Source organism: Agelaius tricolor, unplaced genomic scaffold (assembly GCF_023055355.1).
Source record: "Agelaius tricolor isolate 1412-34295 unplaced genomic scaffold, bAgeTri1.0.p SCAF_26, whole genome shotgun sequence".
Lineage (NCBI taxonomy): Eukaryota > Metazoa > Chordata > Aves > Passeriformes > Icteridae > Agelaius > Agelaius tricolor.
In genome coordinates, this window is record NW_027269286.1 from 1,801,897 (window position 1) to 1,829,235 (window position 27,339).

General features: G+C 35.8%; 1 protein-coding gene across 17 annotated transcripts in view; it reads right to left on the reverse strand.

Annotated features, from left to right (window-relative positions):
• Window positions 1-8,719: 8,719 nt before the first annotated feature.
• Window positions 8,720-27,339, reverse strand: part of POSTN (periostin) — a 31,189-nt gene continuing 12,569 nt past the window's right edge. The window contains exons 11-24 of one of the 17 annotated variants that reach the window (XM_071448394.1): window positions 26,887-27,023; window positions 26,017-26,147; window positions 24,262-24,392; window positions 23,989-24,091; window positions 23,553-23,620; window positions 22,944-22,989; window positions 20,795-20,842; window positions 17,578-17,673; window positions 16,903-16,992; window positions 15,229-15,306; window positions 14,722-14,802; window positions 12,541-12,627; window positions 10,485-10,526; window positions 8,720-9,960 (exon numbers count right to left, since the gene is read on the reverse strand). In XM_071448394.1, coding sequence (XP_071304495.1) covers window positions 9,920-9,960; window positions 10,485-10,526; window positions 12,541-12,627; window positions 14,722-14,802; window positions 15,229-15,306; window positions 16,903-16,992; window positions 17,578-17,673; window positions 20,795-20,842; window positions 22,944-22,989; window positions 23,553-23,620; window positions 23,989-24,091; window positions 24,262-24,392; window positions 26,017-26,147; window positions 26,887-27,023 — 1,179 coding nt within the window. In that variant the 3' untranslated portion in view covers window positions 8,720-9,919. Of the gene's footprint in view, window positions 9,961-10,484; window positions 10,527-12,204; window positions 12,225-12,540; window positions 12,628-12,713; window positions 14,803-15,228; window positions 15,307-16,902; window positions 16,993-17,577; window positions 17,674-20,794; window positions 20,843-22,943; window positions 22,990-23,552; window positions 23,621-23,988; window positions 24,092-24,261; window positions 24,393-26,016; window positions 26,148-26,886; window positions 27,024-27,339 lie in introns of those variants that run through there. The other 16 variants (XM_071448395.1, XM_071448380.1, XM_071448383.1 and 13 more) reach the window with 16 other exon arrangements.

Genomic DNA, 27,339 nt, shown 5'->3' on the forward strand with positions numbered 1-27,339 from the left:
TTGATTCTTCAGCCAGCACCACCATCAGTGCATTTTCAGCTGAGACTGCTTGTGCATTGAGTCTCAACTAACTACTGACAAAAACCATAATGATTAGAGCAATCTAAAAATGTTGAGACTGAGATTGAGCTGGATAGAAGGAACATAAATCTTTCCCAAATGAAGCTTGGGGAAGTAGGTGCAGCTTTAGCAATGGGACTTACATCCCATAATATAACCTGCCATAAAGGATAGGATCACAGCCATAGTTTCTATTTCCTTTACTTTTGTTGCAGTATTAAAAATTTACCCTGGGAAAAAAAAAACCCTTAAACCTAAATCAAACCAAGCAAAACAAAAAAAGTAAGCTAGGGTAAATATTATGCCAGAGTTTTCTGTTATTATGTTGGAACATTCCAACATGCGTGTGAAGATTGTAGTGGATCATCTGTTCGGTCTCTGTACTGAGTGTCTGGCTGACTGCATTATGGTGTGCCTGGAAGTATCCCAGTAATCAAGTGAACATCATGTCTTCATCCCTTCTGCTGAGAACTCATAGATTCACCTAACTTTAGATCAGGCTCTGGTTACCTAACTTCAACTGTGTCCTACCCCTGAGACCCTTCCTTTCCTGATTTTGTGGGTGGAGAAGAATTTTTACTGTGTGGATTCCAATTTTTGCTCTTAAAGCCTTGTTTCCTTGCTTGTCCACACTGGCTTACTGAATTCAGCACCTCACTGCCCTTGCGTACATGTACTTGGGTGTTCTTCTGTTGGAAAACCTGAGCTGGTGGGATGGTGGTTTCTGTAACTGCCCCAAATGTGCCCCCAGGTCTAGAAAGCTCTCATGGGTTCTCCAGGTCAGGCATACGTATGATGTTCCCCAAAGTAAAGCATTTCTTAGTTTTAACAGCAGAAATAAGGCCTAGTATAAGTAAAAAGTGCCAGGGCAACCATCTGTTGTGTTGAAAGCTGTAATAGAGAGAAATGTTTAACCAGGGAGGTCTTTGCTGCCTTGTGTAATTGCTTGAACAGCCTTGTGGCTGCTCTTTTATCAAGGGTGAACACCAGTGTTTTCTGAGCCTGTAGCTTTCTGACTGCTGATAGCTGGCAGCCATGCATCAGGGAATGAATCTGCTCCTGGGACATCATGCCTTCTGAAGACAGGGATTGTATCCATGCTCTTTCCAGTCAGCTTCCTTTACAGTGGAGTGGCTCATCCACACAAGTGCATGAATCCAAGCCTTCTCTCAACCCTGCAATTCTTTGGTCTGTGCCCTGTCCAGAGTGTCAGAAGTAATGCGAAGTGTGTGTTTCAGCCTGGCACAAAAATGTAGAGTGAACTTCCATGGAAAGGTTGCATCCAGTATTGACAAACTGGTAAATATCCACGTGTGTCCTGTGATGTAAATATTGTGTGTTCACTTAAACTGGTTAAAAATACATTTTAAAACTTGAAAATTATTTACTGTCAAACTGCTATGGATATCTGATGTGACAAAAAGGATGATGGGGTTAGGTGGAAACATAATTCTATGAGTGAATTAGCTGGGCCTGCTTTAGGGAGTTCCAGAATGCCGTTATCCAAAATAGACTCCTTCTTTCTTAGATGCAACATCAGTAAAACAGATTCTGCAGTTAAACTTCTGCTTCAGTCAGTCATTCCCTTGAAAAAAACCCGTGAATATGAGTAATTTTCATCAAGCTGGGTTTTAACTAACAGCATCTTAAACCATAACCCAGGTGTTCCATTCTCCACACTGGTATTTGAAGGTCGATAACATCTACAGCTTCATCTAGGTGATAGTCATAACTGCACACTTTCCTTTCCCTGGATACTGAGACACCAAGAACCACAATCTGTCTATTTGCTGTAGAGTAGATGACAGGCTTAGGTACCTACTTTAGTTTCAAAGTCCAAGAGGAGAGTGATGTTGATCCAAACCACCCATACTTCAGGACCTCTCACTCACAACTCCCTTTGTTGCACTTAGCAAGTGCTGGAAGCAAGACTGTCTCTTGTACCAAGGCACTGACACCATGTGTTTAAAAGTTTTATTCAGATTCAGAATCACAACTCCTTCTCATTAGGTAATTTAATAAATTATAAGGGGAGAGACAGTACCAAAAGAAAAGAAAAAGGTTATGATATAATCCTACCTCCACTGAAATTGACAAACCTCCCACTATTGTCTGCAGGGGTGATATCTTCTCCCAGATTACCTCCACCTACTGTCTCTGATGAAACAGCTGTTAATATCTGTGTCCTAGTAATATATTCTGCATATCTCAAATTAATCATACAATGTGACCTTTACATTTGGTACTGGATCAATTAATGAATGCTTCAATTTCAGCCCTGATGAAAAGCTTGTGTAGATGTAAGATTGTTGTAGTTATAGCCATTGCCCTGAAAAAAATCTCTTATTTCCTGTACATTGTTGAAATGACAAGGAGAATAAAAATAAATAGTGGTAGCATAGAAGGAAAATTAAACAATTAAATTGCAGAAGTCAAAGTTTACCACATTAAATAGTACCAAGAAATGAACATAGAGGTATATCTGACTAGGGAAGAGGTTTGTTTACTTGATCATGGTGATCTTGTGTTACATGAGAGTACTTCTAAAGTGAAGGGCTTGTGCATGACCTGCCATCACCCTGATGTTCAGCTGAGCCTGGGTCATACAAGGATTTTCCCTCCACATTGTGGTTTCCCTGAGGGGAAGAGATGGCGACCAGAGCAGAGAGTGAAGCCAGACTGGCTTCTAATAGTGCCTCATCACCCATGAATGAATAAAAGAGAGTCCACGAATGAATGTACAAAAAGTCTGGTTTTTATCTTCAACATTCATTACTACTTATGTGGTGATTTTTCACTGCAAAAATATTTTTAATAACATTCACACAGAAACCACAAAGAGTTAGATCATAACCTCCAATATGATTATATGGCAGTGTGGAATTTTGGACAAGGTGAAAACAACTTATCCAAAAGAGCTGTTTAGCAATTGGTCTAGGATCTTAGTGCTAGAAGTATCAGTGTATGGCATTTTAATGATTAAACTTATTTGATGATTAAAACAGAAATTATAATTGAACTACCATTTGAGCAGGAGGACAGTCTGTGATTAATGGAATGGTTGACTACTTTAGCACTGCTGAGCCACAAGCTCATAGGTAGCGTCTGACTCTGTTTGCTTGTATAAAATTTAGAGGAGCTTTCTTTTCACATGTCAGTTCAGCGTGACTGGTTGCTGTACTGGCTAATTTAAACCATACTATATAGCTGGGCTGCAAATTTTGACATTTCCAGCTGAGTTCCCAATTAAAAAATGTGCAAAACTATAGACATGGTAAAATAACAGTGACGGTGTACATGGCTTATATGGACAGATGAGACAGGGACAATCTGAAGATTCCCATCAAACAAACTGAAGATGCACACAGCTTATTTTCTGTCTATGATCAGCTAATACAGCCTGATTTTCTCTTGTTAACTCAGTTATCTGTGCTCCTGCTCACAGATAATTCTGGATTTCTGAACTTTGAAACTCGGAGTCTGCATGCCAGGAGCCAAATGAATTGAAATGGTTTCCTGATTCATGGGCACAGCCCTGGTATCATGGCTGCCAGTGGATGAAGACTTTCAGACCAGAAGGATTTTCAATGATGAAACTGAAAAGAATACTGAATTTTATAATCATCTGCTGTGACACTCCTACTGAAATAACTTTTCTTGATTCATGAGGAGCATCAACAATTACACAAAATAGTTTTTCATTGCATGGTGTTGAAAAAATAATTTGATTTTGGGACAAGGAGGGAAATACTTAGAGGCATTTCTAGTTCATAAGAAATCATTCACAAATGTGACTGAGTCTCTAAATAATTTTTAGAGCTCTAGTTGGCCTTACTGGAGTAGTGGATTTGGACCAGATGACCTCCAGAGGTCCCTTCCAACCTTAAACATGTGGTTCTGTGATTTCATGAACCACACATCCTGAACGTATATGGCATTGTATGATGGCAAAAAAAGAAAAAAAGTCACAGACCTATGAGATCATCCACAAACTAAATCAAAATCAGTAGTTAATTCAAAACCAAAAGAGTTTTTCAATTGTACAGATGTTTCAGGAAAATATGAGTGAGTGGATTATTGTCACATTAACAGGGATGTTCATACTTGGTATAGCTAAAAAAGTTGTCATTTCTGCTGAAGAACTACTTGGTGGAGTATGTCTGCCTTATTTGATTGCAGGTAAGCCAGAAAGGGAAACAAAATATAGGAAAGTGGCTCTGAAGACATTATGAGAGAATGACTATGGGGAGGTACCACATATCTGGGTAAAGCATTATGGACTGTAACAGTGGGAAACAATCCAGGCTTGGCAAGTAGACTGATAACATGATCTAATAAGACTTTTCCATCTGTAATGTCTCTGATCTCTAGCTGGAGAAATAAAAAATACACATTTGATATGCAACTGTTTTGTTCCAGACTTCTGTTTGGATTGTTGCATGACATATCCCTGGCTCATGCTTTGTAGAGTCTGAGGACTGGAGGTGAAGGAGAGTATACACTCAGGTATTGTTCCAAAACAGTTGGTGATTTTTTTACACACATGAAGATACATTATCTTGGCAATGCTCCTGGGGCTTCTGCAGGTTTGTACAGGAGGCAAGGGTCTTGCACTGGTTATATGCAATATTCCTCAGTTCTTGGCATCATAGGATAAGCTTTTCCAAAGATAACCTCATCCCTATCCAATTTCATATGGAAATTCAAAATAAAACCCCCAAAACAGCAGCAATATACTTATTTTAAAAAGTTATCTGCCAGCACTCCTCTTTAAAACTTGTACTTACTGTATTTCCTATCTCTGTCCAGCTGGGATCCAGAAATGAGTTATCCTTCTTCCCTCCCTGGAAAGAACAGACTTTCCCAGTTATGTCTCAACTGCTTATTTTTTTCTAGAGATGGAACAAGAGGGCTCAGCAGTCTCCTCACCCCTCCATCTATATCTTCAACCACCATACAGGCACTTTGTAATCGTGGTCTTCATAGAAGACAGAAACAAGTCCTACTAGGTCCTCCAGACAAATTAATCTGTCTGTACACAGATTGATCTGTCTACCTGGATTTACTGTGGACCAGGGTGACAGAGCAAAAGACAGGCACCTGAGCTTTGGGGGATTGCAGGGACACTGACAACCTTAATAGGTAATTTTCTCCATAGTCAGCAACCTGAAGAGACTGGGGTAAACTTCTGCAAATCATACCCCAAATCACTCCTGTCTATGCCCCTGAAAACATCTCTGTCTCTTGCCAGTACTCTTTGCAGTGATGGATTTTTATCAATTAACAAATGTGTTGTTTTAATTCTGTTTAGTGTTACAGTCAGATCACATGGCTTCAATGTGCTCTTGATTCAGGCCACATCTTCCACTGGTTAGAAATACAGCTGTTCCATGTGAGAAATAGGGCTGCTGGAAAAAACTGTTAAGTATTCACTAAAGAAAACATTAAAATACAATTGGCCTAGCAATTAGAGGTATAAATGCCTGTGATCCAACCCAGACATTATTAAAACAGATCTTAAATGTATCAGCAGGAGGCATCCTGAAATGAATTAACATAAAGCAGGCATGCATAAAGCAGCACTCCTCCTATCTTAAACATCCAGCACACCACGACCAGCAGCATCTTCTATTTCTTAGTGGCATATCCCTCAGCAAGTTTTCAGATGACTGCACAGAGCAGGTGCCACAACAGAAGGATGGGATGCCATTCAGAGCAACCTGGACAAACGTGAACCTCAAACGTGAGAACCTCATGAGTTTTAGCAAGTTTAAGGGCAAAGGCTGCACCTGTGTCAGGCATTGGACTAGGTGGTAAAAGAAGCTGAGGACAAAGTGATGGTAGTGCGAATGAAGGCTGCATGTGCCACTGGATCTAAATACACAACCAAAATCTCTAGTTATGTTTTTACTCAGTAGTATAGATGAAAGATAAAATCAAAAGTCAAGAAATCAGAGCAGATAGGAGATGCATCAGATCAGAAAGTGAAGCAAGAATGTAACCTGACACATGAGGACCAACAAACATTATGATCCAAAGTTTAAGTGCTGACGCCATTCCTCTGACTTGCACATTCTATCATAGAGGTTACTTTTGTTTAGCAAGGAAAATATCCATAAAAGAAAGCTTGATGTCTGTGGTATTTAAAGGACGCTAGTTAAAACAGCAAGGAAGGAAGAATTTTAATCTAGCATGACATTAGGAATAAATTAGTATGGCTGTAAAGGAGACTGAAATGTCTCCTGAATAGAAACTGCTTCTACTTCTCAGTCAATAACATGCTGGGTTCCTAATGAGATATTGTCACTCTGATCCTAATTACTTGTGCCACACAGAATTATCCTCCCCATATAGAATCTGTAGCTCATCTTTTGTGTCTATCACTGAATGTTTTAATTAGTCTTGGTTAAAAAAAAAAGTATATACTGAATCTAATTTTTTTTCCATATGTTAAAAAAAAAATAATGATGTACTGTAAAACAACCCTTGTCAGTATTGAGAGGCTTACATTTTCTTGAGATGCTATAAAAAGCATACCTTTGGAGGAAGGGGACACAACAAGAACCTTTGAAATCTTGACACATGGGGTTTATGCAGAAGAGAAGTGGAGGCAAATCTTCCTTTAATGGAACATGAAGCTCTGTGCCACTATAAATCTTAGAAAATCCCACATGATCCAATTACACATCTTATGCTATCACTGAGAATTCTGGAACTAAAAGGAATCAGCTCTTGCTCCATCTGAGTTGTGCTTAGGCTTTGGTATACCTACTCAGACCTTCCATCTGGGATTGGTGTGTATTGGGTCTGAACTTTAGACAGTAAAAGAATTAAATACAATACAACTGATCTCTAAGGACAACTGTCCCTACCCACTATTTTATTAGAGTACTTTGTGGACAAAAGTGGAATTCTTGAATTTAGTTTTGTTATTCCAGGTTTTCTGAGAGACAAATGACATGAAAAGAGCATCCTACATTTACATTGGAGATGGCCACTTGCTAAGCACATTTTCAGTTGTCAAAATGGAAATGGTAAAAAAACCTTTCCTCTCTTTTTTTTTTTTTCAGATTTCACACCATTGTCTTTATAAAGGAATTAAACTATTCATTTTATTTTACTTAGATCATCTTTCATATTTTGTGATCTTGTAGATTATTTATGTGCACTTTCTGCTGGCAAAACTGAAAAATTTGGAAACATTGACAGTTCAAAATTCTTCTGAATTAGTTTTCATACAGGATATCAAAGAAGCAGAAAAATGCTTTGAGAATTCTATCACCAACTCAACTGGACATTCCTGTTTATAAATACCCGAGAGACTATAAAGAATCACAAAGTAAAGTGAATGCTCTATTGCTAAAGAGAATTCTAACTTGGTAGTATGCTAATCCCCTGTTAAATCACATTACATTAATTTAAATTGCTCTGAGGTGAGGGGAAATAAATAGGAGGGCAGGAGAAGTTGTAAGTTCTCCAAATTTGCTCATTGGTAAAAGACTGTCTGTGTTGACACAGAAATGGCTAAGCATATGAAAAGCAAATGAAAAGAACATGTTGTTTTTCTTTCTACACTGTATTGTGGAAAGATTCCTGTTCAGATAGCTAGAAAAAGCCACTCTACCAAAAGAAACGTCACTGTTTGTTGTAGCTGGGCAGATATCTATTGTGGTCTGAGAAGGACTGAGAGGGATGATCTATCAGGGAAACAAGTTTTCATGGAGGAGTGCCCTTAGTATACTGTTGTATTTAACTTGTGTTGTATTATATATTACTATTATATTATATATTACTTATTATTAATAAATTATATTGAAGGGTGAAGTATGAAATGTATTTTAGTGAATACTAGATGTTTAAAATGTTATCAAAGCAGAAAATTAAAGTTATGCATTGCCACAAATTCACAAATTTATTCCTAATTGAAAAGGTAAAATCCTTTTTATTCCTAATTCAAAAGGTAAAATCCTGAAAAGGTGAAGAACCACCACAGGATAGGTCTTAATCAATTTTTTGTTACCTTTTACTTTCTTCCTTTTTTCTGTCCATTCTTTATCTGTCATTACCTTTCCATTTTCTTTCTTCTCTCCTAATCTTTTTTGAGGAGAGAACTCGGACACATTCTTCCCCTAAAATAATTCCTGTCAATTAAAATCTTACTTGACTGATAGCTCATGATAGCACAGCATTGAAGGAAGAAATTTAAACCCAATGACAATCAAATGTCCCAAGGAGAGGTGTCAGCTTCATCTTTTAGATAGTTCTAAGAGCTCTGATGTTGACCTAAAAGCTTTCTGGCTCTTGCCAGGGTTAAAAATTGTCCTTCCATTAAAGCATTATCCTAGTAGATACTGAGGTTACCTTAGTGACATGTCTGATGGCCCAGTAAGGCTGCACAATTTATCAATCCCATTCTCAGATAGCTGTACTGATCAAGGAGCAGTGTTTAGGGAATGTCCTTATGGAATTAGGGAAAGTTTTCATTGTTTAAGGAGAATGGTGCAGTTTAAGTCCATTAGCATGTGCTAAGTAAGAAGGGGAAGTATTAGTTTGCTTCTGTGAAAGCATATTTTGCAATTACAAGTCAAATTAAAAATCTTAAAAATACTTAGAATTTGCTTTGCTATTTAAAAATAATTACAAATGAAAGCAAGCACAGTTCAGCCAAATTCTTTATTGAGTATTTGTTTCAAAATAGAAGTAGAAAAGCATGTTAGACAATGCCTCTGATATTTTGGTCTGCAAAATTAAGGAACTTTGAACAAGTTTTTCTACTCCATGAATAATTGTCTTTCCCCGTTTGTTGATAAAGGCAGACAACTTCCATGAGTACAAAATTAGAGTGATAAAATTGACATAATTTACAGAAAACTCCACATTAGTACCAGACATTAGCTAAGCATGTTTTGATACAAAAGCTTTCAGACCTGGCCTCATTTTTTGACGACCTTTTTCCATGCTGAGTTAACTGTTTGCATGCATTTTATTTACTGCTTTTATAATCCACTTTAATAATCGAAAGAAACATTTAGGGAAAAATGGGAAAACACTCAAGAATCTCAGTATATGTATTGTTATAGGATTCCTTTAATGGGAAAGTGATTTCTTATAAATAAAGAAGTCAACATGATCACTAATACATTGCAAGAAGCTCATAATGTTTGCTTTTTTCCTTTTTGAAGAGCTTCCATTAGCCAAGTTACTAGAAGGTATTTGGATATGCAGTGTAGGACAAAAAAAACCCATGATACATTTAATATAAGGCATATTTGTTTGCTTAGAAAAGGTAACATTACAGGTATTACAAATTTAAACACATGATGAATTTTGACTTACAAAAGCATACAATACTACTGAACCAAAAGTGCTATGTTACCATCTCATATTTCCTTAGATTACTATAAAAGTCACTTGAGTTGATTCTTTTTCTTTTTTCTAGAAATCATCTAATTTCATTTATATTTCCTATTTATTGGAAATAATAATAATAATAATAAAAAAATACACTCTGTATTGTTCCCTGCTCATTTTTAATCAAATCCTGCAAACATTTATTAACCAGCAGAAGAAAGAATCCTGGTTCTAACAGAAGTTTTTGGCCTTGCAGGATCCCACCCTCAATAGTGCTTACTATCAAGAGCAGTAAAAGCACCTCCAATGGATTACTCCTAGTGAGCACTGTGCTGGCAGTGAGCATCTGCAGCTTCACATCTTTTTGTGGATTCATGGTTCAGTTTACATTATGTCATCAAAACAATGTCATTTTCTAATGTTCTTATTAAAAAAAAAAATCCAAACAGTTCCTCTCAAAGACCATGTTGTTAATTTGTAATTCTGTGAATTCTGTCTAGGCAAGCTTTTAGGAATGATCTAGTCTTGTCCTCCTTCTTGCTCCTCCTCCTGCAAAATATGGAAAAAGAACTCTAATTATTATCTGTAATTATATGTAACACAGTAAGACTATGTACTGTATTTACTTGTGAAACAAACATGTGAAAAGGAAAGATGGAGCCTGGAGCTGAATATGTCTCTCTTGTGCTGGCAGCTGTGAAATTAAACTGATCTTTCAGCTTCTTCTTTAATCAAAACAACATAGATTCTGAGAATTATAAATCTTGCTGTGGAGAATCCCAGAGTGACATTTTCCCATTGCTAAGACTCCAAAATCAGACTTCACTTTGATTGCTTTAATCTCATCTGAAACACTCTTTCAGTAAAGCACACAATCTAGATTGTTTTCAGATAACAGAAAAAAATAATTAGCAACTCCAGATTATGTTAGGGACTTTTTAAAACAAAAATATTGCTTTTTCTTTTGAAATCTGTATTTTTCAGAGCCTTTTTTTCCCCCTGTCCTGACTCTTAAGACAACAGAAATAATATTTTATATGTGTTATAATGTTTAAATGTATGGCTTTTTTTACCTTGTGCCCTCCTGGTTGGTTGTGCTTTCCGTGCAGGTGCTTCTAGAAAACAGAAATATTGCAGTCAGAATTTATTTGCTGGAGCCTTTGAATTAAAAATCGTTAGAAATATTGGAAACTCATTGCTGACTTTTGAAGTTTGTTCATTAAATTTTTCAGCAAATTAAGAAATTTGTTCCAGAAGCATGTTGGCTTGATCACCTGAAATATGAATGCTTATAATACAATTCCCACATTTCTCTCACGTGCATTAAATCTTAGTAACAGTTTAAAAGTATTTTTGCATTTCGAACATATGAATTAATCTATTATCCACACTGATCTTCTACAGATGGTTACATGCTGTAGTCAGGTGCCAGGGCACTTTGCCCTTGCTCTTCACTCGTGAAACACCATGTGACAGGGTGTCAGTGAAGTACAAGCTCCGGTTAAGGCTCAGGACTCAGTCTCGGCTTTTGGCAGTAGATGTCCAGGTCTGCTGCATTGATATTACTGCAGGAATTATTCAAAAGCTAAATGCTTGGAACCATTACAAGATATTGGCCACATATCCAGCTATGTTTTGGGCTTGATTTGTAACTGCATTGGGTTCCACACTTAAGGTTTAGTTAATTTTCTCAGGCTTCTGCTTTTAGAGCTGGAGCAGAGCAAGGTCTATTGGATAGGTACCAGCCCCATTAGACATATCCTTTTTATTTCACTTATTCAGTGAAACTGTGGGTGTGTTTTCCTTTTTCTCATCAAATCTTGAGACTTTTTTTAACCAGATATCTCCTCATTGGGAGAAAGAACACATCACAAGTATAAGAAATCGTTCCTCTGTTACCATCACAGAAATGTTGCTGCAGTAATTTTTCCTCCTTTACAACCATGAAGTGCTTGTATATTCACTAAAAAAGCTGCAGCCAGTTCTCTTTTCATCCTGATGTACAGGGTATGTAAATGCATAGCCCTGAGATGGAGGCTTGGCCTCATTCCACCTGAGGCTAAATAGCAGGTATCTGCACCACCATGGCAGAAAATTCCAAGCTCTGCACTGCCCTGACAAGGACAGAATATGGTCCATCCAAAGGATGCTTTCCATACTTAGGTGCTGTCTGTACAATTATGCTGTCAGATAAGGCTTGTGTTTAAAGATCACACCCATCTGTCATTTTCAGGCAACAGGAGACTCCCCAGCATGCCTTGTACTACTCAGCACTGAAGCTGTACAAACACTTTGTATAAACCTTCATTACTTGGCACAGACTTCAAAACTAAAAAGGCAGAAACACATTCATTTCATTTCATTGTCCAAAAGACATATTTTTCTCCTACGTATTTAGTTCAAAGGCTGACAGAAGCATTATTCTGCATTATTAGAATTAGAAAAATACATAAATACGAAAGAAACCCTAAGCAAATTACTTCTTAACTTTGAATGAAGATCATTAAACAATGGTTGTTAAAGTCAAAGAACAAATTGCTGGTACAAAGGCAGAGTGAATTCTATTTGGCTCTTTTTGGACCTTTATTCCATTCTGGTTTTTGAAATCAAGAGCTTTCTTCACTTAACAACAGGACAAAGGTAGAGAAATTCCAAGACCCTGTGAGATATTTACTCAACCCCAGAGGTTATATTCCCTGCACCCCACCCATTCCTTCACAGCACTGAGAAACACTGGCAGCAGCAGATCACATTTACACAGACAAGAAATAACTCAATTTAAAAGCAACTCACGTGGTCTTCTTCTGTATGTGCTGCTTAAAGAAAAGCAAATTTTTTATGGCTCATGTTCCTTCAAATGTTTTACCTAAGCTTTGTGGTTAGGTATTTCCTCTTGTCTACTATGCTTGCCAAATCTTTTAGTTACTTTTAGCCACAAGATAAGCCTCAACATTTTTCTTTGCAACATCAGTTAACGAATTCTTTTCCAAAACAACTATAAAACACTTCTTGCTAAAATTCTGTCTTCAGACCTAATAATTTTTATGAATAGATACTGTAAAACCTCACCTGGAATGATCACTTTGGACAAAGCAGGTCTTAGTGATACTGAATTTTTGACAAACTAACCTTCCAGATGAACTTTCTTGATTTCTCTCTCGATAATCTGTGGCTCTCCCTCAATTATTTTAGTAACCTTGGTGTACTCAGTTCCGGCTATGGTAAGCATCAAAAACAAATGAGTTAAATCTGGCATAGCATTTTTCCATATGCAAGGAGCCCTCAGTGGAAACAATGTCATTTTTGGGCATAGGTGTTGCAGGCTACCATGCTATTCATGCCATGAAGCATGTTATCTCTAGGGATGAGTCATTCATTGCAATCTTGGTTTAAAGTTCTGCTCCAGCAAAGACTGCTAATTGTTTATAGCAGTTCTGGATGTTTTATGAGCAGAATTAAAGCCCATATGAAATCATTCCTTTATTTAGACAGTAATAATACATATTTTTTTGTGTCAGTACTCAAATTCAAATGATTAGGAAATTTTCAGTAAAAGATAATTTTATGTAGACAAGAGGGCCATAAAGCATTATCACCAACAACCCTAAAGCAGCATATGTGTCTGCTTTTATTGGCTAAATGTATAGTAAGGTATTATCATGGCAGCCGAGGGTAACTGACTGAATAAATCATGGAAAAGACAGAGGAAAATCAAATTAAAGAAAAAGACAAGTCTGCCTACTTGGTCCATTCTGTAAAGCAGGATGCTTATGCAAACTAACATATAATAGCAAGGAAAATAGCAAGAATTCAAGAGATAATATTGTCTTCAAATTTCCTAGAGAGAAACCATCTCTTTTCCATACACCTATATGCTTAAGATGCATCTCTACAGATTAGACCTATCTAATTGTATACGTCTGTATTTGAAGGTGATTACAAGTACAGTTATAATTGTGAGATTCTGGTATCTGACCAGAATTCTACAGATAAGATTTGATCCTGATTCTTTTGGACTGGTTTAAAGCAATAGTGCAGTATATACAGGAATTTTCTTGCTGCAATTTTTCAATTTCCAGCTTTTCTTTTAAATAGTTAATCCAGAAATAGGCATCTCCAGAGAGAAAATCTTTTCACATAGCGGGGATACTTAGGACAAAATGAAAAGCTCTCTGGAAGTTGCTGTTTCTGTCCAATATTATAGGTGAATTCTGGCTTAGGTCTGTAAAACTAGGACTCAGATGTTTGAAACAGACAGAATTACAGTCAATGGGAGTCATAGCCATATCTTGGCTTTTCTCTAAGACTAGCTGTGTTATCAACTAACATATTTAAGTTTGGTGGTCAGCTGTTTCAGCTGTTCAGCCATCAAGAAATTTTTTACTTGACTGAAGTTTAAGTCACATCCACACAAAAGTGCTTTTGAAAGACAATGAGATTTAGTTCTGTGAACTAAATGTGACTGTAAGTTACTTTACTGGAATATAACTTTGTAACTTACTGGAAAGTTAACATAAAATTAAATGGATTAATTTATGTGAAGAGAAACATCTATCCATATTTTTGAGCTTCTGACTCAGGATCAAACTAACATTTACAAAAACCGTATCACTTAAATTCTTTTTTTATTACCCATTGCTATTATAGATAGTTTCTCTAATCTACAATAAGCAGAGAACATTCCAAATTCATAGATAAAGATTAATTTCATAAGCAGAAGTTCTTTCACTATTTTCTACAGCTACTGGTTACGTACTGCCAAAACTGTTAGAATGAAGAGAGCAAGAAGGAAAGATAACCATTCCTTGGAATGCTGTATTTGAAGAGAATTAAAGTTAATGTCTGGATATCCATCACCTGTAAGCATTTAAAGAAGATGTTAAACATGCCTTTAATTATTAACTTGAGGGCAATGAACATTCATTTCTGAAGAACTGATAAGTAAGATGAATTTGGCCAGTTACAATATGTTCCATTTCATAGTGTTTTTCACAGATTTAAATTTATTTAAAAATATTGGAATAAATCTTCATTGCTCCCCTGGGTTTTAATTCAGTAACCTTTTAAAGACTGAAAAAAAGAATTCTTTTTTTTCCCGTGATCAATGGCATGAAAAATTTGATTACTCAAGCTTTGGTTCTTACTGCCATTTCACAGATATCTGGCACTAGAATATAGTGTTCTATTTTTTTTCATTAAAATTCCACTTCTACTACATCAGTCTTTAAAATGTTAAGTTCAACATATCTGAGAGGGGTTTCAGTTATCATAACCTGTTGCAAAAATGTTAGTTATAATTCTCTAAATTACCTCCCTGCAGAAGTCTTTTGATTTCTTCATCTTCCAGTAAATGACCATCACCTTCAATAAATTTGGTCACTTTGGTAACCTCTGATAGAATACAGGTTATGGCAAAAAAGTTGATTTACAAAAAACATTTGGCAGTCCCACAAGAGCATATATAATCATGTCATAGCATTGTTCTGAATTTAAAAATTTGTAGTAAAAATTCATGTTATGGTATCAAATGTCACATAAACACTGGAAACACCATATTATATGACAAACATAGCATGCTACATAATAGACCCAGGCAGCCTCAACTCTAGAGTGACTGAAATATGAAGATCAAGGACTCAAACCAGAATTTTACATTTGAAGGGTTCTGAGGGTTAATCTCTGGGTAAGATTTTGCAGTATAAACATAAATTCTTTAAACATAGAATATCCACTCAGTAATTACTTAAGTTATATATGGATATATATATATATATATATATATATGTTAAAGAAATGAAATAAAACAAGCATACTAACCTTCTTCAAGGATTTTCTTTAACTTCTCTTCATTGTCTGAACCTCCTGCAGTAATTCTGGTATATTTTATTTCAGGCCCTGGAAGAAATTTTATAAGATAGTGGCTTTTATCAGATATAACAGGTTTGTCCTTTAAATTATATTTTCCTATTTAATTCCTGTGGTGATTCCATAGTTTACATGCTGTAGTCTGCTTATATGGTAAGTTTGGTTTTTTTTACCATTTCCAAAATTAAACAGAATGAGCTTTAAAAACAGTAGTTAGAACTAGTCCTGAAAGTAATTAGGCAAATTTGTCATAATTAGAAAAATTAGCTGCTTACATTCTTAGAGTAAGACACAATTTTAAACTCTGTTGTATTAGATCATAGATCAGATATTTCTGCAGTCCATTATTAGTCTGAATTGACTAATGACTAATTTCTGCCGTCCATTATTAGTCTATTGACTGTTGCAAATAGACATTTTTGCTTTTATTATTGCTATGAATCATTTGAAGACTTAATATTTGAGATTCCTTATCAGTTTCTACAGATTGAAAATGAGATATAGGTCTGAAATTCTGGCATTTTACACTCTATTTACCATTTCACATGGGATATTAGTGAAACTTGAATCTGAGAATGGAGAAAATTATATTTTATTCATCTCCCCCTACAATTTTTTGCCAGAAAATAGTCCAGGTTTATTCATAAATCACTAACATCTTTCATTCAGTTATTTTCATTGTAGTAAAAAGTTGTATGATAATAACTTAAGCATGATTTTTTATTTCTGTCTTTCTCAAGTTACTTTGGTTGAATTTCAATATTTTCTAAATAAACTGAATATTAGGACTTACAGCTAAGTCAAAATGTTGTTATAACAGTGTCTTTTCCTTACAAGCTCTCTAGCAGACAGAATTGTAACAGCAGCATTCAAACTGATATTTACACAAGGTGATCAAAAAGCGTCAACAGAGAACTCCATGTATCACCTACTATGCTTAAATATGCCTCACTCTACTTATCAGTTTCTAGGATGCTTAAAGAAATAGCTATGTAATAGGTCAAATACAATTGAAATTGGCCAAGGAATTTGGAAGTTTTTGTGTGATAAAATCCAGGGATGCATATTGATTTTATCTTACATTAACTTTATCCAAGTGTCTAACTTGTGGATGTCAGATCAAGTCCCCCAGAGAAATAGAGATCTTTTTCCGAAATGGCTGTCAAGAGAGCTTGGGATGACATGCAAAAATAGGCATCTACACATTAAACATCTATGTTTGGTAAAATGAAACCTTCCTGGAGGTATATAGTCCAGAAGTTCAGAAAAAAAGAAAAAGAAAATTATTTCCTTCTAAAGCAAAGCAGAGTACAAAAACACAATAAAAGAAAAGCAGTCTCATTCTGAAATGGTAGCAAGAAGGTAGCAGAAGTAGACACTTACCAAAATATGAAAATAAAAAAGAAGACAAATTTTCATAGTTTTGCATGCTGTTAAAATATTGTTGCCATTTATGTATATGTGTGTGTAGGACATATGGCCAGCTTTACAGAGACAGTGGGAAGTATTAGGGAAAATTCAACTGTCAAGGAAATGCAGTTTAGGCACTAGGATAGAACTTATGATATGTTACTTTTGTATGCAAAGTTGGACTTTACTAAGAAAGAATATCTCAGTTTAATTTACCTTGAATAATTCTTTCTTCTGTTACTTTTTTCTCTGTCACTTCCACAGGTCGTCCATCAATGATTTTGGTGTATGTTTTAATAATTGGTTCTACAAGGATTTTTAAATTCAAGGCATTAATCAAGTGATGAACTTTCAAGTGTTCTTTTTGAGATGTGGAAACTGACTGAAGCACAGAAGGAAATACCATAGAATATTTTATGAAAAATAAAAATGTTCAGAGATCAGGAACTAAATCTACTCAAAATTTAGGATGATTGTGTGATTTTTCTGTGAAAACCATCCTACATGTGAACATCTCAATGCCCTTAGCAAAGAGAAGGCGAGGTTTACCTCTCTTTCTGACAAAATTGCCTTTTAATCACAGAATCACATACTACATATTTGATTTCAGGACAGCAATGAGCAAGTAATTCTTGACTGAGATATATGTCAGCATGCAGAGTATTTCTAAACTGTCTTGACTGAAGTTATAGAACACAACTAAGGAAAAAAACCTCAATATTTAGAAATGCATGAGAGTTAAAAAGTATATGATGCAATTAAAGTTGCAGCACTTCACAAAAGTCTTTTTAAAAACAGAACAGCTGTCTAACATGAATCACCTAGATAAAGTATAAACTGATGGGGAATAGTGAATGCTAATGCAAATTGAGTTGCTGAAAGCATACCAACCTCCATGAATCACTTTAGTTATTGTCTCCCCTTCCCTGACTATTTTGAACTCAGGTTCCCCTTCAATTAATTTAGTGAGCTGTGTGATAGATGGGTCTGTGACATAGGAAAAAAAACAACATGTTACAAATAGTCATAAAATACTTGTAGTATTCCATGGGGGTGAGATGAAGCTTGCATTTTCTCTCCTTACTCTAGATAAACCAGATTATTGTAATAGAGGTCTGCTTAAATCTGAGAGGTTATTTGTGGCAACATTTACAGTCTTGTGTTTTCTCACACGAGATCTTAAACAAAGATCCTGTTGTACACTTACTCTTTACTTATTTTTTGTATATGATATTTTTAAAATTTGTTGACAAGTTCCAGGCAATAAACCAGATCATCAGCAGTGGAAAGGAAGTATTTTTTTATATATCTTGGTAAGAAGGTTACTCTCCATCTTTGCAGATATCTTACAGCTATTGCTCCACTAGTGATGCAATCTACAAAGCTTTTAGTTTTTTAGTTATTTTTATTATTTGTTGCTTTGGAGTTTCTTTTTTTTTTTTTACTTTGAGGTTTTTTTACATGGCTTTTTTTTTCCCTTTGTATTTAAGACTTGGCCAGAGGTTACACAGATTTAAAAAAACCAAACAACCAAAAACCAAACTTTTGAGATCAGCTGGAATGGCTGTAAGGCTATTTATCAGCATTACTGGGTATCATTATAATGGGTGAGGTAATTTTGATCCAAATGTATCTCTGTCTGATGTGCTAAAGCAGGAGATACTAGATAATTAGGAATGTACCATCAATTAGCAGTAATAACATGGTTCTTTTCTAATGAATGCTGTGGGACTCCTTTTACTAAAGAGGCTGCTATAAAACAAACTTTCTTTATTCCTTATTCAGAGACAGAAACTTAGCATAATCCATCTTTTTTACTTTCCTTAAAAATCCCTTAAATACCTTTATAGGAATTTTTGTAGAAGGTGATTATGTATTGATTATTTTTTCCATAATTTCTGATCAGGATTTAACAACAGCTTTTAAAGATGTGTGCCTCCTGTTAATTGTTGCAAATAGTCAATATAGGCAACCTTCAATAATAAAAACCAAAAATGTTTTGGGTTTTTTTCAGTAGCAAATGATTGCATCAATTAGAATTTAGAAATAAATAATTCAGATTAAATTATATGATAGAATCATAAAGATTCCCTGTTATTATAGACCTCTATTAATTTACTCTAAGTTATAAACAGCTGAACAAGCCCTCACTTCTTTTATTTTTAACAGGTCTGAATGAAAAATATTTATAAATATTTTAAAGTAACTGTCTTACAAGACTCATTCCCTGCTTCTGTTTTAAACCTGGAGGAATTTTTTGCATGTTGAGAATCTATTAAATAACAATTTACATTGATAAAAGTGATGAATATAAATGAAATAATGTAAAAGTTGTATTTATGAATATTCATAAATGCTTAATTTTTACATTTCTCAATAACTGTACCTTTTCATGTGATTGATACAGCAAATGTGTGCAAACCAAAAGATGAAGGCATAGCCAGCTGTATTGCCTAGTCTAGGATCAATCCTTTGTATATTTTATCTGTTAAAATTTGGGTTTCAGTCAGATTTAACTCTACATCTGTTTAATCTTTTAGATCACATACCTGCTCAAGTACAAAAAATGGAAGAACAACACAAGCAGAAAACACTGAGACAGGAAAAGGCACACATCCCCCTCTAAACTTGGTGGGGACAGATGTAATTATTTTTTAGTGGAAATAGCCCTTGCATCATGATGTAGGAGAACTTCCTGACAAAATTAGCATTTAACTTTGCCAGCTTTTATCTACAGACTGTTGTGGATTTACGTGGTTCTGATGGCATCTGCCGCTCATTACTGTTACTGAGAAAGCTCGGAAGTGACAGAATTGGTTTTATTTGGTCTATATCTAAAGCAATTATCAGCAGAAAGGCTGCACTGGCCAGAGATGTTTCCCTGGAGTGTGTCCCAAAGCAGAAATACTGTACTGGAAATGGAAAGGAGTAGCCCTTCGATACTCACTAACTTTTTTTTCCTATTTGGTGACTATAATTTAGTTCTAAATTTGACTATACAAGTGCTCAGACTTTTAATATTTCATAAAATATTTCATAAAATATTTCATTTTTTCACTTTCATTTTTTCTTTAAAAGACGATTTTATTTCAATTAATTTTCAACTTCTAAACATCCTGTAAATCACCTAAACAATATACTCTGTCTCTGGGTTTAGCAGAGCAGAAGAGGTACTTTCAGAGAGTGATTCATCCTCACCATAGCAAGATTTCTAAAACAGCTTGGATGAATTACCATATGAAATAATCTATCCATTTTTATTGCACTGTGGATCTGATTTAATGATGGAGACTAGGCAACAAAGATCGGCATATATGTTAAATGGCCTCTAATCCTAAATGGGATGAAGAACAGACAAGCTCCTGAAAAAGTGAGCATTTGTCACTTCTTCTGGAAGGAAATCCTCCCAGAAACACTGATTAAGCAGTCTAGATAAAATTCTTTGCATGACATTTTTAACTGCCTTTCTCAGTTGAGGGAAAACAAATTCCCTTTCAGCACTTTTATTTCAATGGGAAACTGGATCTCATCAGCTTTACTTAAGTTATAAATGACAAGTGATTTTAGCAGTCCCATCCCACATTTTTTTCTCTTCAGTCCCATCACTAATCTTTAAGTCATGCTTCTGTATGGAGAAATAAAAAAAGCTAAAAATTGGGTAGCTATTTTCAGGCATCCAACAGATATTGGTAGTTAGAACTGATTGAAAATTATAGGAAAATTAACCAATTTTTTCCTTCAAAGTGTAAGAAACATATCTACTTTAAAGTATCTGTTTTAATTAGAAAAAAGGAAATGTCTTAATTGAAAAAAAAAAAAAAGATGATAAAATAAATGGTTTAAAAAAATATTATTTAAGTTTTTTTTAAATACCCATAGAAAAAGGAGAAAACTCATTTGGGGAGAAAAACTATGGATAATCTTTTCATACAAAATATTTCAGTCAGTTCTAATTGCAATATTTGTATCTTTGCTTTTCCAGCAAAGTACTTAGCATCCTGGAGTTGCTGGGTATAAAATGCATCCCGTTAAAGAAATATATTCAAGATATATTCTGAATATGTATATGAACATATGCAGAAATATATATACCACAGGCCTCATTTACCTTCCTTTGTGATGATAGGCTGGACGTTGCTTTCAATTATGTTAATTTCTGAAAATATAGAAAATGGAATATACAGTGCATTCCATTCTTACAATTTCTTTGAGGCAACCATCACTTAGATTTGGTCTGCTTATGAGGTTGTGGGTAAAATCATAGATAGTAATGGGTGGAAGAGCAACAGAAAAGGATCTAGAGTATGAATCTTGGTCCTGGTTATGAAATGGTGATCCACTCAGGTCACCTGCAGAGAGAATCTGCTGATATGGTATTTGCCTTTTATGAAACCCATGGGTCATGGTACCCATGATGATGTATGGTACATAATAGAGAGGGCTTGTACAATTACCCACACAAAATTTTGCACAATTCCCTGACATGCCTTATGGCTAAATATTGCCCTTTTCATTTGGGAGTTGATCAGGCACACACAGGAAACATTCAGAACTATAGGTAGAACATCACAGAACGTTTGCCCTTGGAAGATCAAGTTGTCCACCCAGGACAGACTCGAGTATTCATTGAACACCTCTGATAGTGATTTGTTTCATACCCATCCACTGGAGAAGCCCACACTGATAGGGGTTCCAGCCTTCCCAGTCTTTCACTCAACTGAATCTACAGCTACAGCTTTCTAGGTGTCCACATTGACCATTCTAGCTTAATTTTTGCAGGAACTGCTTCCTGTGCTACTCTCACTGCCCATGGAGGTAGAATCATAGAATATCTCAAGTTGGAAGAGATATATACGGATCATCAAGTTCTTCTTCTCCAAGGGGAAGGAAGACTAAACCATATGACCAAGGATGCTGTCCAGAAGCTCCTTGAACTCTGTCAGGCTTGGTGCTGTGACCACTTTCCTGAGGATCGTGTTCCCTTGACTGACCATCCTCTGGGTAAAGAACATTTTTCTAATGTCCCATCTGAACTTTCCCAAGGCAGCTCCATTCCATTTCCTCGTGTCCTGTCATTGGTCACCATAAAGCAGACAAGCACACCCCCTCCACTGCCCTTCTTGGGGAAGGCATGGGTTGAGACGGGGTCACTGCTCAGCAGCGAGGTCACCCCTCTACCTTCTCTTATCCAAAATGAACAAGTCAAATGACCTCATCAATTCCTCAAAGTCTTGACCCCAAGACCTTTCACCATCTTCATCACCCTCCTCTTTGGGCTCTTTGGGAGCCCAAAACTGGCTCCCAAAACTGTCCCAGCTCAAGGTGAGGCAGCCCCAGTGCAGAGCAGAGTGGGACAATCCCCTCCCTTGCCCGGCTGGCCATGTTGGGCCTGATGCACCCAGGACACGGTTGGCTACTTTGGCTGCTGGGGCACTGTTGACTCATATTCAACTTGTCATCAGGGTGAATTACTCTATTTTTTGTTCCAAGGGGTTTTAACTTCAGAATGTCCATTCCAAATTTTCAAAAGTCTAATGGGATGGTTTCACTTTATACTGTGAAATATGGGTAGGACTCCGTCGGAATTTAATAATTTGTCTAAATTCATCTTTCCTCACAAGGTTACAGTAGGAATTTTGTCTTCCAACACCTTGTTTCAACACATACTCTATCATAAGAAATTAAATGCACATCCTGAGAAAAGTTGCAAGGGAGCTAAAAGGGGTATTTTTTTTTACATGTACTCCATAAAGAGAAAATATTCTGAACAACTGTCTCCCATTCAAGCCTCATATTTGCACATATGGGAAACAGGGTCAAGAGGTACATTCTGTCCCTCTGGAAATATTTATGGAAAAAAAGTATCTCAGCACACAGATAATGCTGCATCCTGGAGAGTACAGTACAATGCTACATCTTAGAGAGGGATACAACTCTGTTATGCACCAAGCACTGAACCTTGGCTAAAAGCTGAAAAACAATCTTTTCCATATGTATCTTGTCTACCCCAAGAGTTTAAGCAGCTTACTTCAGGGTTACTTTCCAGTCACACATCTGGAAAGGGAAAAATACAGTAGCACAGCAGCCAGAAACATTCTACTTTGAGTCTTTCCCTTCCTTTTCTTCATTGGCACATCTTACTTTCCCAGAAATTGCTTTCTTCTTTATTGAAAAAGAGATGCACAATTCCAAATTGGAATTGGCACCACTTAAAAAGCAATATTCAACTCATCTGGAAGTATTTAAAATGAACTTACTGTAAAATGTCAGTGGAATCTCTTTGAAGGTACTGTCACGAACAAACTATAAAAACAGAAAAGCAATTTATTTAAAATTTTTAAAAAGTAGCATTTGCCTTACAGTTTCCTAGTGAGCGTAGGTAGGATTCACTGCTTCATTGACCTAAAAGTTAGGTGATGCTATTTGTCTAGCTTCTCTCATTCATTGTTGAGGGAGAATGCAATCTCAAGAGGATAGCTGAGATAGACAAGGATGCCTACTTTTCTTCACAGGGTATTGAGGCTGCTGGCTTTAATGGCATATTGATACTGCTGGCTTTAATGGCATGGTATTTTTTTCAAATAAGTGATTTGTTTTCCAAGGGTGAAAAAGTGAACTAATGAGAAGATTTGGACCAATTCACACTGTTGTTATTCAAATGCAAATATTCTACAATTATTTGGCATTGAAAAACATAACTGAGTTGAGTGCAGGGAATAATTCATGATTATATTGGGATAACTGGGAGCTATTGAATGTGTTGTTTGCTGAAGAAAGGAAGGACCAGAGAATTACTTATGATTTATAACATGCTCAGTTACACAGACCCTGCCAGAAAGACAGAGTGATAATTACTAAAAGAATACCTTAATTTGAATGTATTTAATCAACTTCTTCAGTATGGTGAGCAGCTGATCATTTCCAACAGGCAGTTCTGACAAAAGAAGCAGGCATAAGAAGAAATAAGCAACTGTGTGCATTTTACTTTGATTTACAATGATCAGGAGATGCAGTCATTCTCAAACACTCACACAGGCGTGTACTCGATATATATTATTCCATATCATTAGAAAAGGTAGACTTGGCTAGTCTTGTCTTTCATATACTTGCATAAAATTTCAAAGTCTTGCTAAGGTTTTAACCAAGGCTCTTCCACAAAATGAGCATGGAGGTAAATTTTCTGTTTCAAATTCCACATAGGAATTGTATCTTTAAACTGATTACCTTTTAAAAGTTATTGCAGTTACTGAGCACATAACAGATTTAAAAGAGTGGGTACAAATTTCACAAAATAATATTCACCTGCTGGATATAGGAGTTTGTCAATGACATGAATGACACCATTTGTTGCCATGAGATCAGATTCTCTTGATTTCAGTTCATTAACCAGAAGAGTATCATTCACCTGGTAAAGGAGCAAAAGAGAACCCAAGTTATCAGGGACTTGGGTTAGAAAACAACCCCAAACCCTATTGTAACATTTGGAGAAATGCATGCCATTCTATAATGTGGATAGACATGGAATATCAAATCTCTGTTATAAGGCTGTAGCGGGAGATATTTTCTATACTTAACTGTTTTCAAGTAGAGTTTGCCTCCTTGGATGGTTTTAAGAATATTTGTTACACCAGGCTCAAAGCCACTTCCAATGAAAACTCCTTGTGTCAAGTGGTAAAGAAGAATATTCCTGAGAGCATTTTTGTCCCCTATGTAAAAATAAAAAAGTAGGAATATAATTAAATGGTAGAGGATTGTTCTTTGTGGAAATGCTAAGGATTCACATACACTTGAGCTAGAACTAAACATAACATGTATGAAAGTACCATGAACACATACAATTTGAATTTGTTACAATGATGAAAATGTAAAAAAGCCCAACTATATGACAGAAAGGTACTCAGAACCTAATCACTCAGAACATAATCACAAAGATCCTATAAGAAATCTTCTATAAAAAACATAAAAGGGGTCAATGGAGCAATTAGAAGTGCTGAGTTTGTCTGTTCTTATAGAGGACAGAAGCAGCTTGGAGAAGTCAGGCAAGGGGAAACCATCCTATTTTGGGGAAGATTTCCATATTTCAAAGTTTAACATTCCTATGTGGGATGAAAAGGAAAAAAATATCCAATATTTTCAAGATTGTCTTAAAAAAAATATATTCTCTAGCTCAAGTTAATATCCTGATAGAGCTGTCTGAGTATATGGAGGTTGAGAGTTATAGGATGGGCTGCAGAAAAACTATAACATGCCCAGGAGACAGGGTATCAAGCAGAGAAACTTTAAAACACATCTGTTTGCCATTATATGGAATATTGACCATTAGTACTAGAATTACATGCTGATTGTAGTTGTTATTAGGAGTTCCAGCCTTGGTGAAACTGCAATGGGAATCTTGTCTGGTCATATTCTTTTCCTGATATCTCTTTCAGTGAAAATTTTCTGGTTTTTCTCTGTGTTTTGTTCTGATCACTGACACTACTGCAATTTACTTCACTACTGAAATGCAATTAATTGTCTTCTTCTTCCTAGTAAAATTAGCACTGATATTTTGTCACTGGGCCATTCATGGGTAACATTAAGTTCCATAAAAAAGCCTAAAAATGGCCAATCCAAAGATTTTTGTAAAAACTATCAGATTACTTTTGTAACTATGCCACTATAGTTACTGGTGAAAATAATCCATGGTTTATATCTTTCTTACAGATAAACAAAGTATTTCAAAGTATGTCTTATAGATAAACAAAGTATTATATTTGTTGAAAAGCTATATAGTATAAGGTTTAATCTTTATGGAGAAAGCAACATAATAACTCAAAAGAAAACCAAGACAGAAATCTAGAAAACAATCTGGCACCAAAAAAACCCCAACTCTGCTGTAAAAAAAAAAAAAAATGAGGGCCAAGGAAAGCCTTAAGTAACTGAGTCACAATGATAGAAAAAAATGGTGCATTAAACCCCTAGAAATGCAGAAGAGCAAATAAAATTGTCTTGTTCACTACAGAATTAGTCTGTAGTGAATAAGACAATTTAGTAGTCTGGACTTGGACAACCTCAAGCTCAGAATTGAAGACAAAAATAACAGAAGGAAGCAACACTATGGAATAAGATATTGAGGAGTGAAATTTAAATTTAAATGTCAGGTTGGAGGTTTTTTCCCAAAAAGACATTTTCTCTATACCCAAGAAGGAAATAATTAAGGGGATTCCTATGACCTGCTCTATGCAAAAGGCAAACTGCTTCAGCAGACAGCTTTGGTGTGAGAGGTGCATTAGTCTCCTTTCCAATAAATTTTAATTTGCTCGTAATTCCAGGGGTTTTTTTGTCACTTACTTATCAGTATGTCCTTGTCATCGTCAGTCAAACCTTTAAAGGCATCATTAGTTGGGACAAACAGAGTCCACTGTCCAGGCTGTGACAGAACATCATCCAAATCTGCAGCTTTCACCAGACTGAGGAAAATGCTGTTTACAGCAAACAGACAAACCACAAATACATTTCATTGAAATGCGGTGTGATTGGTCCAGGTACTTAGTTCTCCCATTTTTTTTCCCAATAGTGTTTCAATTTTCAAACACTTTCACTATTTCCCAGAAATAAAGTAGCAGACAGAGGAAAAATTATTTGAAAAAAAAAATAACTGCAGCCAGGATCAGAGGAGGATTTGTCGAACACAAACCCTTGCAGATCAAACAGATAAAAGGAGGATGCAAAGGATTGTTCTTGCTTTAGGAGTATTGAGATTCTTACAGAAAAGGGACAGAAATAGGTATGATTGTATGATAAGTATGATTCTTGCAGAAAAGGGACAGAAAGGTATGCAATCCTGCTGCACCCATATGGAATTGTATCATTCATTAATTAAAACTCCAGAGACCATTGTATTTATAGCTCTGGATGTATCACTCAATTCCTTCTGTCCTGTTACTCCTCTCATTCTAGTGCCTTTTATGCCCTTTGTGCCATAAAAAAGCATGTTCTAGCATTGAGTGTGGAAGCCTTTTCAGCATACAGCTGGAGAAATTTCTCTTTGCCCACATTTTTCTTTCCTTTTATGTTATTTGTGTAGTTAATAAACCCTTCTCTGCCATCCCCACTCTCAAAGCCCCAACAACTCACATGCTCACAGTCCAAAACTTTTTCTCAGACCAGCTGTGTATACCCTCTGCAGGAAAATCTAGTTCTGTCAGTATTGCTACTCACCTAAAACGCTTATCATTTCTCAACATTTCATGCAAACTCTTTTCTGCTGGATTGATGATCTGTCTGAAGATGTGAATAAAACCATTTCTTCCTTCTTTGCTTCCTCTGACCATGCATGAATTTTCAATACATACAGCCTTATTCAAAGAGAAACAAATGTAGCTGTTTACACAATGTTAAAAATAACAACCATATGTATTTCCTACAGTCAAATTATGTGGTCTTGCCAGGAAATTTGGCATTGCTTGAGTAAGCAGAAATAGCAAAGTCTATAATAAAATAGCATGGTGCAAATATTTCAACACTTGATTTGTGTCTGTGTGTGTTTTCCCTTGAGAATGTTCTTAATTAGTTTTAAAAACTAGCTTTAAAACTTTTTAACTAACTAAACACCCACTTTGAAATTTTGTTGCATTTTCCCAAAGAGTTCTCCATGCAGACAAAGCTCGGATT